At 50.8% G+C, this 13149-nt stretch overlaps 1 protein-coding gene across 1 annotated transcript; it reads right to left on the reverse strand.

Moving 5' to 3' along the window:
• Positions 1 to 1681: 1681 nt before the first annotated feature.
• On the reverse strand, positions 1682 to 9661 carry UBA52 (ubiquitin A-52 residue ribosomal protein fusion product 1). Its single transcript, XM_077271922.1, has 5 exons — positions 9624 to 9661; positions 8862 to 8983; positions 8635 to 8721; positions 3606 to 3708; positions 1682 to 1830 (listed from the first exon to the last, which is right to left on the reverse strand). Exons 2-5 carry the CDS (start codon positions 8962 to 8964, stop codon positions 1737 to 1739), a joined length of 387 nt encoding a protein of 128 aa, XP_077128037.1. The 5' UTR covers positions 8965 to 8983; positions 9624 to 9661; the 3' UTR covers positions 1682 to 1736.
• Between the last annotated feature and the right edge of the window lie 3488 nt (positions 9662 to 13149).

Genomic DNA, 13149 nt, shown 5'->3' on the forward strand with positions numbered 1-13149 from the left:
TGCAAACTTACTAGTTCATGCATATGAGCAATTTTACATGTGAAAAAAAAAATTGCAGCCTGCACTAGTCTGGTCCACATCAGACTAGTGACTAAATCGTGGGCAGCTCTTGCACCCGTCCACAATAGGGACAAGTGTTTGGAGTCAGTCAAGTCCACAAAGTTAAAGCACCACTCCAGTGTTTCGGTTTGTTTCACCGCTGGAGTGGTGCTTTAAATTCAAGTCTCCTGTCCCATCTGATACTGACCTTGTGGCTCCTGCGGTTTGTGACTTGCCAGCTGCTCTATTGTGTGTTGGAGCGAGCGGAGGTCACTAATCAGACTTCTATCGAGAGCTTGTGACATTGCCTCTGAGTTCTGGCAAATCAGAAGCTGCACTCTCACGATGGCCCCGAAAAATGATGAAGACGCTGGAGGGGAAGTATATGATGGAGGGGCACCACTTCTGACGTGAAAAAAAACCTGGAGTGATGCTTTAAGCACTCATCTGGACACACTGATGGAAGGCTGGAATACCCACATTCCTTCATGCCTAGGTGTACACTTAACGTGTTACCTTGGTGGGAAATTTGGTGTAAATGCAAAAATAGTGAACAGAAATTCTACAAATCATCCTCCAAGTCTCAGCATCGTGTGTTTCCACTCCAAAAGTCCAGGAGATACACTCTGGGCCCAACTGATCATTTGTGTAGGGTTTTTAAAGTACCTTCTATTTTACATGTTTTTTGGACCAAACTCCCCTCTCACCCCCCCCCCTCCCCCCCCCAAAAAAAAGACACGCCATTCATGAATTTGCACATTGTGTCTAAAACTGGTTTTACAACTTTTCAGAGAGAAGAGTAATAGGTTTTGCAAAATAATGAAGAAAATCGCTCCAAAATAACTGAAACAAAATGCCTCCAGGATAATGTAGTAGTTTTTTTTCTACTTGCACTTTGCATATCTCTCAAAAACATCTGGAAAAGTCACTTAACATAAAAAGGAAAAGAAAAACGAAAAAAAAAAACAAAAAAAAAAACAGAGAAACTAAACAATAATAGACCACTTAAAAAAATGGCACATTAATTTGCACCAAATTCACCTATCAAACAAACAAAAAAAAAAGGTATTCGTGCCAAAAACCTGGCAGAAATGCAATGATGAATGAGCCCTCAGTGTGCACTTCTCTGCAAGCTCCATCACAGGAGACACTAAAGGGGTCTTCTGGTCTCAGTCATTCATGCCCGAGATGGGAATATTTGTCTCTATCCCAAGTGGGCTATGTTACTTTATATATTATATTCATGTTTTGATGTTCTAATATCATGAAGGACTTGCACTGCTGTGTTTTACTTTACAAGGCTTTTAGAAGTAAAATCCCAGAATTTATGCAGATTTCCTCTCATTGAATCTGAAAAATCAATGCCGTTCATGGCAATAAATGCGTCTGGATAGGGACCATTAGAGGGAGGGTTATGAGAACCGATGAGCACAGCTGTTATACTGAAATGAATTGCAGTGACACCGTACAGCTTTGTGATGGCATTTACATGGGAGTTATGCAGTGTAGCACTGGATGTGCTCGGCTGTTTTCGTACCCCTGCTTCTTGTGGTCGGCGCCTAGAAAGTTATTGCCACCTTGCTCATGGAAACAATAATCCTTGAAACAACTCATTCTATGAGAAAAATATTAGAAACTAAAAAACTTTTGATTTGTTTATTTCTCAAAGTGAAAAATAAGCATGGAACATATGGAGCTTATTTGAGCTTCTTCTTGGGGCGCAGGTTATTGGTGTGGCCACATTTCTTCTTGCGACAGTTTACAGCACGAGGATGAAGACGGGCATAACACCTGAAACACAACAAATAATTAAGACAATTAGAAAACAAATCCAATAACGATAAATTAATATGGGCAGAGACCAAACGCAGCAGCTGGCCGCATGCAGCCAGATCTCGGCCCACAGCGACTGTCATGCGGTTTGGTTTTACAATCTTGTGGCAATTGGCAGTGTGTGGATCTTAACCCGAGCTGCCAGTAACAATATGAGGGCTCAGCTGCACCCTAAATTTTCTATTACAGTGTTGGAAAGCAGAAAATTTGTTTTGGCTTTTCTCAAACTGGATCATTGTCAGTGACTAAATTTAATATTTTAAGGGGTGTTTCGGGACTTTAACATTGATGGCCTATCCTTAGAATAGGTGATCAACAACTGAATAGGCCAATCAATGATAAAGTCTCAGAGAACCTCCATTCTGCTTTGCTCAAAATGCAGCCCAGGAAGCAGGGTCATTTCTCCTTTCAAAGGGCAGGATCTGCATGAGATGCCCCGACACTACTCTGCCACTTTGACAGACTTTACTCCACTTCATGATATTCAGCATTATGCTTTTGATTAGGCCTGGGCTACATGAAGACTGTCGAGGAAGCTAGAGAAAATACAAGTAGTAGATTGAATGTTGCAATTAAGTATTTCTACTTATGTCAATTAGTTTGTAAATTTCACTCATTTCATAGTCAAATGAGATTGCCTAAAATCTCACAAGGCCGTAGTAACATAGTTAGTAAGGCCGAAAAAAGACATTTGTCCATCCAGTTCAGCCTATATTCCATCATAATAAATCCCCAGATCTACGTCCTTCTACAGAACCTAATAATTGTATGATACAATATTGTTCTGCTCCAGGAAGACATCCAGGCCTCTCTTGAACTCCTCGACTGAGTTCGCCATCACCACCTCCTCAGGCAAAGAATTCCAGATTCTCACTGCCCTAACAGTAAAGAATCCTCTTCTATGTTGGTGGAAAAACCTTCTCCTCCAGACGCAAAGAATGGAGTCTGTGTACTCCATGTTCTGCAGCATGCAGAGTAAAAAAGAATTGAAACCACGCAATAGGGTCTTAACCAAGTAACTCAAGGGGGATTAAGTGGTAACTGCGCTCACCCCATAGTGGTTGTGTCACACACAACCCTATCAGTCCACAGTCCAGTTGCTGCAGGCTCCATATGACCGTAACAGGACTGTAACCCGGGTAATGGAAGTGTTCAGCGAAGCCTGGACAAATGACATCCGGGGGTAGGTTGATGTCTGGTTTATTGTCAACGCGTTTCAGAGTCACACAGACTCCTTCAGGACAACCATACATTGCATGTATACACTCAACTATACATTCAAAGAAGAAGGAAACGCACTGAAAAAAAAAAAAAAACATTTACCTACCACGGACGTCACTTGTTCAGTAAGAGCGGAGCACTTCCATTACCCTGATTACTTTCAGCACACAGTGTACGTTACAGCAGTTTGCTTTCTCTATATAACCAAGACATTCTGCTCAGTGTCTAATGCTCTGAAAATGCCATTATAATCGTGTCTATCCATATGGCCATATCAGTCCACTTTTAAGTGGACATGTCAGGTCCCTTGTGCTGCCCTCAGAAGACACCAAAACATAAGACATGTCAGTGTGAAGAACCATCCCTGCACTGCAGTTTAACATGCATAGTCTTAAGTATTCCACATTATCTCCCAATAGCGAGTCTGTGGCACCACACTGCTGCCCTCACACATAACCAAAAAACACACCAGATAATGAATGATACAAAGGGAATCTTGACAGTGGTCTTACTTGCGGCAAATCATCTTGTCACAATTGTACTTCTGGGCAAGTTGGCGGAGGGAAGGCTCAATGATACCACCACGAAGACGCAGCACCAGATGCAAGGTTGACTCTGATGAAGACATCAAACATGTCACAAAGACAGATAAACAGCAGCGAATTTAAAAAGTCATCATGCAAAGAATTCAGAGACAGAACCTTAACTCTCAAAGCTTTTTTCGGCTATCGCTTCCCTCCTTCCCAGAGCCATAACTTTTTAATTTTTCCGTCAATATGTGAGGCCTTGTATTTTGCGGGACGAGTTGTATGTTTGAACGACACCATTAGTTTTACCATGTCGTGTACTAGAAAATGGGGAAAAAAAATTCCAAGTGCGGTGAAATTGCAAAAGTGAAATCCCACACTTTTTTTTTGCTAGGTTCACTAAATGCTAAAACTGACCTGCCATTATGATCATTACAAGTTCATAGACACCAAAAATTTTCCGATACCCGTAGCGTCTCCATTTTTTGTGATCAGGGGTCAGGTGAGGTCTTATTTTTTGCGTGCCGAGCTAACGTTTTTAATGATACCATTTCGGTGCAGATACGTTATTTTGATTTTAATGCAATGCCGTGGTGACCAAAAAACATTTTGGAGTTTTGATTTTTTTCTCGCTACGCCGTTTAGCAATCAGATTAGTCCTTTTTCTTTTATTGATAGATCGGGCGATTCTGAACACAGCGATACCAAATATGTGTATGTTTAATTTTTTTTAATTTTTTTATTTTGAGTGGGGCAAAAGGGGTGATTTGAACTTTAATATTTTTTTCAGATTTTAAAAAATTTCGCAATCTTATCATTAAAAACATCAGCTCGGTGTGCAAAAAATAAGCCCTCACCCAACCAGAGATCACGAAAAATGAAGACGCTACAGGTAATGGAAAATTGCGCAATTTTTTTTTAAAGCCAAGTTTGGAATTTTTTTTCCACCACTTAGATAAAAAAAGAACCTAAGTACAGGGGTTGGACAAAATAATGGAAACACCTAACGTTTTGGCATCATAATCTTTGAACATGTGATAAACATGCAAACCGTGACATATGGTAATGTTTTGTAGTTGATTATTTGTGTTATGTGATATGTGTATGTAAGTTAACTGTTTGCTTTGCATAATTGTAAGAACATTGATGTGAACCTGATACCAATGGCAGACCCCTCGCATTACCCATTCATCCAGCCCCCACTCCCCCGGTCCCCTTACCTGGAGCACTATGGAACGCACGCTCCGTCTGCAACAAACTGCCATTTATCCATGACCTCTTCATCACCAACAAACTCTCCTTCCTTGGCATCACAGAAACCTGGCTCACCCCCTCTGACTCAGCCTCTCCAGCTGCGCTTTCCTACGGCGGTCTCCACCTCTCTCACACCTCTCGCTCCACCAACAAACGTGGTGGAGGGGTTGGCTTGCTCCTGTCTGACACCTGCTCCTTCATTCCAATTCCGCTACCACCCTCCGCTACTCTTCCCTCATTTGAGGTGCACTCCATCCGCATCTATTCCCCCTCCAACCTCCAGCTGGCTGTCATCTACCGCCCCCCAGAACTAACCATCTCCACCCTTCTCGACCGCTTCACCACATGGCTACTTCATTTCCTCTCTGTTGACATCCCCACTATCATCATGGGTGATTTCAACATCCCGATTGACAATTTCACCTCAGCTGCCTCTAAACTTTTATCACTGACTGCCTCCTTTGGCCTCACTCAATGGTCCTCTGAGGCCACTCACAAAGATGGCCACACGCTGGACCTCGTCTTCACCCGCCTCTGCTCCCTTACTAATCTCACTAACTCACCCCTCCCCCTGTCTGACCACAACCTACTGACATTCTCTTCCCTCTCCTCTCCTAGTGTGCAACCCCCACTCCACGAACTCCCTCGCAGAAATCTCAAACATCTCAACTTACAACCACACCGAGTCCCTTCTCCCTCGACATAGCCTCCCTTCATGACACAGATGCTGCTGCTTTTTATAACGCCACAATAACAGCAACACTCAATTCGGCCGCCCCGCTCGTGCATAGCAAAACTCGTACAATCAACAGGCAGCCCTGGCTGACCAGCCTGACTAAAGAACTGAGACGGGCTTCCAGGATCGCTGAGCGGAGATGGAAGCGATCCCGCTCTGCTGACCACTTCACCGCATACAAGCAGTCCCTCGCCAGCTTCAAGTCTGCGCTCACTGCCGCAAAACAAACTTACTTCTTATCGCTCATATCCTCCCTGTCTCACAACCCTAAACAGCTTTTCAACACTATCAATTCTCTACTCAGTCCCCCTGCACCCCCTCACTCCCCTCTCATTTCTGCTGAAGACTTTGCCTCTTTCTTTAAACAGAAGATCGATACAATCAGAGAAAGCTTTGGCCCACAGCGCCCACTGCCCCTCTTAGCTGCTCACCCCTGCTCCTCCAAAACCAGCTCCCATCCCACCTCATCCCTAACCTTTCCACGGTCTTCATCCCAACCCTAACACACCTCTTCAACCTCTCACTCACAACAGGTGTCTTTCCCTCATCCTTCAAGCATGCCAAGATCACACCCATCCTCAAAAAGCCCTCCCTCGACCCACCCTCTGTGTCTAGCTATCGCCCGATATCTCTTCTTCCTTATGCCTCCAAATTGCTGGAGCAACACATCCATCTTGAACTGTCCTCTCACCTCTCCTCCAGCTCCCTCTTTGATCGACTACAATCTGGCTTCCGTTCCCATCACTCAACTGAAACTGCCCTAACTAAAGTCACCAATGACCTACTAACTGCCAGGAGCAAGCGACACTACTCTGTCCTCCTTCTCCTGGACCTGTCTTCTGCCTTTGACACTGTGGACCACTCCCTTCTGCTACAAATCCTCTCATCTCTTGGCATCAGAGACTTGGCCCTTTCCTGGATCTCATGATATCTGACAGATCGGACATTCAGTGTCTCCCTCCGCCACACCACCTCGCCCCTTGTCAGTCGGTGTTCCTCAAGGCTCTGTTCTAGGACCCCTACTCTTCTCCATCTACACCTTCAGTCTGGGACAGCTCATAGAATCCCACGGTATGCAGTACCATCTCTATGCTGATGACACGCAGATCTACCTATCCAGACCTGACCTCACCTCCTTACTTACCAAAATCCCGCACTCTGTCTGCTATTTCAGCCTTCTTTTCTGCTCGCTTTCTACAACTGAACATGGACAAAACAGAATTCATCATCTTTTCCCCATCTCACTCTACCCCTCCACCAGACCTATCCATCAATGTCTGCTCACTTTCCCCAGTCCCACACGCCCGGTGCCTCGGGGTGATCCTCGACTCTGCTCTCTCTTTCAAGCCACATATCCAAGCCCTCGCCTCCTCCTGACGCCTCAAACTCAAAAACATTTCCCGGATCCGCGGATTCCTTGACCGCGACACCGCAAAAACACTAGTGCATGCCCCTATCATCTCCCGCCTCGACTACTGCAACCTCCTACTCTCTGGACTCCCCTCTAGCACTCTGGCACCACTCCAATCCATGCTACACTCTGCTGCTCGACTAATCTACCTGTCTCCCCGCTATTCCCCAGCCTCTCCCCTATGCCAAGCCCTTCACTGGCTTCCTATTGCCCAGAGACTCCAGTTCAAAACCCTCACAATGACCTACAAAGCCATCCACAACCTATCTCCTCCATACATCTGTGACATGATCTCCCGGTACCTACCAACACGCAACCTCCGATACTCTCAAGACCTCCTTCTCTACTCCCCTCTCATCTCTTCTTCCCACAACCGCATCCAAGACTTCTCCCGTGCTTCCCCCACACTCTGGAACTCTCTACCCCAGCACATCAGACTCTCGTCTACCATAGAAACTTTCAAAAAGAACCTGAAGACTCACCTCTTCCGACAAGCCTACAGCCTGCAGTGATCCTGAACCTACTGATCCGCCGCACAACCTGCCCTACCCTCTCCTAGTGTATCATCACCCATCCCCTGCAGACTGAGCCCTCACGGGCAGGGTCCTCTCTCCTTATGTACCCGTGTGCCTTGTTTTTGCTCATGTTTAATGTATTTGTCTATATTTGCCCCGTATTTCACATGTAAAGCGCCATGGAATAAATGGCGCTATAAAAATGAATAATAAATAATTTTCAAAGAGGCCAAACTGTTGGTGCTCGTATGGCAGGAGCTAGTGTAACAGAAAGTGCCTGAATGCTTGGCGTGTCAAGCGGTACTGTCTCCAAAGTAATGACTGCGTTTGAAAGAAGGAAAAACGTCCGCAGCAAAGAACAGGTCCGGCCGAAAGTCAAAAGTTGACAGAGAGACCGTCGGACTCTAAAGCAAATTGTGAGAGAGGATCGCAAGACCACGGCTCTGAAAATCACTGCTGAGCTCAATGAACACCTACAGAACCCAGTTTTTCTCCCGTTTTCTAGTACATGATATGGTAAAACCAATGTCGTCGTTCAAAAGTACAATTTGTCCCGCAAAAAAAATAAGCCCTCATATGGCCATATTGCCAGAAAAATTAAAAAAAAAGTTATGGCTCTGGGAAGGAGGGGAGTGAAAAACAAAAACCTGAAAAAAGCTCCGATCACTAAGGAGTTTTCCGGGACCATTTGTTTTTTATTGGGCCAAGAACCAAAACACAGAGAATTGCCAACTACCTGCCTGTTGTGCCCTGGCTGGCTCAGCGATCACCTAAGACTCCTTGTAGCAATTCTGCTGCTTCACATCAGAGCAGCTCCTCCTCTTCTGGGCTGCGCAAGGTGTGACTGCAGACAGCAATCAGCTTGACATCGGCAGTCACACCCAGTCAACAGAGCGGAAGAGAAGCAGCTGCTCTGTCAATGTGCCGTCACTGGAAGCCACAAAATAATAGTCAAGAAGCGTCCATGAGATCTATGAGCCAGCAGAAGTCAGCAGCCACCTGCATTTAAGTTCTAAGACCAATAATAAAAATTCAATAGCCCCAGATAACTGGTACGAAGAGCAGGTCCTCATGGCTTCCCGTGTATTCTGGTCTTACCTTTCTGGATGTTGTAGTCAGACAAGGTACGTCCATCCTCAAGCTGCTTGCCAGCAAAGATCAGACGCTGCTGGTCAGGTGGGATACCTGAGAAAGCAGAACTTAGTCAACATACACCTAAGAAATGGCATCAGAAAGCACCCACATCTCACCCCAGGAAACAGAACACCAACGACTACGAGGAGGAGGCAGGAAGAGGTTCTAGCAGATCGGGGAACACTCCTCACCTTCCTTGTCCTGAATCTTGGCCTTGACATTTTCAATAGTATCGCTGGGCTCGACCTCAAGTGTGATGGTCTTCCCAGTAAGGGTTTTCACAAAGATCTGCATCTTGGAGCCTTCCTGTTTCCTGGAAGACATGTTACAAGCATTATTAAAGGAGAACATAAGATCGGGTCATTGTATCAATCTCTAGTCTCCCAAGCAATTAATGTAGGCCCTCCCTCAGGTAACATTACTAATGGGTTGGTGTCGCTGAATTCCCGGGGTCATCCCAGGATAAACGTGTGTGGCCCATGCACAGGGAAGGAGATGAGTGTGTGCTCACTGCCCCCTGTGCAGAGTCTGTGGCTCCCTCCGGCCCACCAGGACACGTGACCGTGCTACAGTCCTCCTGACTCCGGCCATTAGGTGGCTAAGATGGCAGGAGTGTATAGAGGCAGGATGCAGGGGCGGACCAGTCAGACGGCTGCACGGACCGGGGAGGGCCCATGACCCCGCCATACAGGCAGAGTATACCGCGGCAGACCCCAGGGCGCACCCCCGCCATCACCAGCCTGAAGCGTCTGTGTCCGCACGTGCAGGCGGCGCCATTAATGGCAGTGTCCCCCTACGGCCGGCCAGCGCTCACACAAGGCCAGGCCGGGACCGTGTGGAGTTATGGCCGCCGCTCCACTACACGGGGTAGAGGGCTGCCCCACGTCTGTGTCACACAGAGGCGCCCACAACAGCCCGGCCATGTGCGCCAGCACCGCGCCACACATACCCACCCGCACGGCGACCCGACGGAGGAGAAAAGGACGGGCCGGAACTGGAAGTGACGTTTTCCCTGCTGCTCCGGTGGGTGGTGCTCGGTGACGTCCTCTATGCCGCCATGTTTGTTGTGGGCATCGTGCCCAGAACTTCAGCAAGCCGAGCTCTCTGAGTCTGTACGCTATCTCTCAGTCACTGCATAAGCTCAATAGTAGGAGCTAAATGTGTACGAGGTGTACGGAGCGGAGCCGCATGTGTACGAGGTGTACGGAGCGGAGCCGCATGTGTACGAGGTGTACGGAGCGGAGCCGCATGTGTACGAGGTGTACGGAGCGGAGCCGCATGTGTACGAGGTGTACGGAGCGGAGCCGCGTGTGTACGAGGTGTACGGAGCGGAGCCGCGTGTGTACGAGGTGTACGGAGCGGAGCTGCATGTGTACGAGGTGTACGGAGCGGAGCCACGTGTGTACGAGGTGTATGGAGCGGAGCCGCGTGTGTACGGAGCGGAGCCGCATGTGTACGAGGTGTACGGAGCGGAGCTGCATGTGTACGAGGTGTACGGAGCGGAGCCGCGTGTGTACGAGGTGTACGGAGCGGAGCCGCGTGTGTACGAGGTGTACGGAGCGGAGCCGCGTGTGTACGAGGTGTACGGAGCGGAGCCGCATGTGTACGAGGTGTACGGAGCGGAGCCGCGTGTGTACGAGGTGTACGGAGCGGAGCTGCATGTGTACGAGGTGTACGGAGCGGAGCCACGTGTGTACGAGGTGTATGGAGCGGAGCCGCGTGTGTACGGAGCGGAGCCGCATGTGTACGAGGTGTACGGAGCGGAGCCGCGTGTGTACGAGGTGTACGGAGCGGAGCTGCATGTGTACGAGGTGTACGGAGCGGAGCCGCGTGTGTACGAGGTGTATGGAGCGGAGCCGCGTGTGTACGGAGTGGAGCCGCGTGTGTACGAGGTGTACGGAGTGGAGCCACGTGTGTACGGAGTGGAGGTGCATGTGTACGAGGTGTACGGAGCGGAGCCGCATGTGTACGAGGTGTATGGAGCGGAGCCGCATGTGTACGGAGTGGAGCCGCGCGTGTACAAGGTGTACGGAGTGGAGCCGCGTGTGTACGAAGTGTATGGAGTGGAGCCGCGTGTGTACGGAGTGGAGCCGCGTGTGTACGAGGTGTACGGAGCGGAGCCGCATGTGTACAAGGTGTACGGAGCGGAGCCGCATGTGTACAAGGTGTATGGAGCGGAGCCGCGTGTGTACGAGGTGTATGGAGCGGAGCCGCGTGTGTACGAGGTGTACGGAGTGGAGCCGCGTGTGTATGAGGTGTATGGAGCGGAGCCGTGTGTACGAGGTGTACGGAGCGGAGCCGCGTGTGTACGAGGTGTACGGAGCGGAGCTGCGTGTGTACGAGGTGTACGGAGCGGAGCCGCGTGTGTACGAGGTGTACGGAGCGGAGCCGCGTGTGTACGAGGTGTACGGAGCGGAGCCGCATGTGTACGAGGTGTACGGAGCGGAGCCGCGTGTGTACGGAGTGGAGCCCTGTGTGTACGAGGTGTACGGAGTGGAGCCGCGTGTGTACGAGGTGTACGGAGTGGAGCCGCGTGTGTACGAGGTTTACGGAGCGGAGCCGCATGTGTACGAGGTGTACGGCGCGGAGCCGCATGTGTACGAGGTGTACGGAGCGGAGCCGCATGTGTACGAGGTGAGCGGAGCCGCGTGTGTACGGAGTGGAGCCGTGTGTGTACGAGGTGTACGGAGTGGAGCCGCGTGTGTACGAGGTTTACGGAGCGGAGCCGTGTGTACGAGGTGTACGGAGCGGAGCCGCATGTGTACGAGGTGTACGGAGCGGAGCCGCGTGTGTACGAGGTTTACGGAGCGGAGCCGCATGTGTACGAGGTGTACGGCGCGGAGCCGCATGTGTACGAGGTGTACGGAGCGGAGCCGCATGTGTACGAGGTGAGCGGAGCCGCGTGTGTACGGAGTGGAGCCGTGTGTGTACGAGGTGTACGGAGCGGAGCCGTGTGTGTACGAGGTGTATGGAGCGGAGCCGTGTGTACGAGGTGTACGGAGCGGAGCCGCATGTGTACGGAGCGGAGCCGCGTGTGTACGAGGTGTACGGAGCGGAGCCGCATGTGTACGAGGTGTACGGAGCGGAGCCGCGTGTGTACGAGATGTACGGAGCGGAGCCGCGTGTTTACGAGGTGTACGGAGCGGAGCCGCGTGTTTACGAGGTGTACGGAGCGGAGCCGCGTGTGTACGAGGTGTATGGAGCGGAGCCGCGTGTGTACGGAGTGGAGCCGCGTGTGTACGAAGTGTACGGAGCGGAGCCGCGTGTGTACGAGGTGTATGGAGCGGAGCCGCGTGTGTACGAGGTGTACGGAGCGGAGCCGCGTGTGTACGAGGTGTACGGAGCGGAGCCGCGTGTGTACGAGGTGTATGGAGCGGAGCCGCGTGTGTACGGAGTGGAGCCGCATGTGTACGAGGTGTACGGAGTGGAGCCGCCTGTGTACGAGATGTACGGAGCGGAGCCGCGTGTTTACGAGGTGTACGGAGCGGAGCCGCGTGTTTACGAGGTGTACGGAGCGGAGCCGCGTGTGTACAAGGTGTACGGAGCGGAGCCGCGTGTACGAGGTGTACGGAGTGGAGCCGCGTGTGTACAAAGTGTACGGAGCGGAGCTGCGTGTGTACGGAGTGGAGCCGCATGTGTACGAGGTGTACGGAGTGGAGCCGCGTGTGTACGAGGTGTACGGAGCGGAGCCGCGTGTGTACGAGGTGTATGGAGCGGAGCCGCGTGTGTACGGAGTGGAGCCGCATGTGTACGAGGTGTACGGAGTGGAGCCGCGTGTGTACGAGATGTACGAAGCGGAGCCGCGTGTTTACGAGGTGTACGGAGCGGAGCCGCGTGTGTACGAGGTGTACGGAGCGGAGCCGCGTGTGTACGAGGTGTACGGAGCGGAGCCGCGTGTACGAGGTGTACGGAGTGGAGCCACGTGTGTACGAAGTGTACGGAGCGGAGCCGCGTGTGTACGAGGTGTACGGAGCGGAGCCGCGTGTGTACGAGGTGTACGGAGCGGAGCCGCATGTGTACGAGGTGTACGGAGCGGAGCCGCGTGTGTACGGAGTGGAGCCCTGTGTGTACGAGGTGTACGGAGTGGAGCCGCGTGTGTACAAAGTGTACGGAGCGGAGCTGCGTGTGTACGGAGTGGAGCCGCATGTGTACGAGGTGTACGGAGTGGAGCCGCGTGTGTACGAGGTGTACGGAGCGGAGCCGCGTGTGTACGAGGTGTATGGAGCGGAGCCGCGTGTGTACGGAGTGGAGCCGCATGTGTACGAGGTGTACGGAGTGGAGCCGCGTGTGTACGAGATGTACGAAGCGGAGCCGCGTGTTTACGAGGTGTACGGAGCGGAGCCGCGTGTGTACGAGGTGTACGGAGCGGAGCCGCGTGTGTACGAGGTGTACGGAGCGGAGCCGCGTGTACGAGGTGTACGGAGTGGAGCCACGTGTGTACGAAGTGTACGGAGCGGAGCCGCGTGTGTACGAGGTGTA

Source organism: Ranitomeya variabilis, chromosome 1 (assembly GCF_051348905.1).
Source record: "Ranitomeya variabilis isolate aRanVar5 chromosome 1, aRanVar5.hap1, whole genome shotgun sequence".
In the NCBI taxonomy this organism is placed as follows: Eukaryota; Metazoa; Chordata; class Amphibia; order Anura; family Dendrobatidae; genus Ranitomeya; species Ranitomeya variabilis.

What these genes read in the sequence shown, in the direction of transcription:
- UBA52 (XM_077271922.1), bottom strand. Translation starts at nt 8,964, where the DNA reads ATGCAGATCTTTGTGAAAACCCTTACTGGGAAGACCATCACACTTGAG. An exon ending in CAAGATTCAGGACAAGGAAG is followed by an intron (nt 8,722 to 8,861) that starts GTGAGGAGTGTT and finishes CTGCTTTCTCAG; the next exon opens with GTATCCCACCTGACCAGCAG. An exon ending in TGACTACAACATCCAGAAAG is followed by an intron (nt 3,709 to 8,634) that starts GTAAGACCAGAA and finishes TGTCTTCATCAG; the next exon opens with AGTCAACCTTGCATCTGGTG.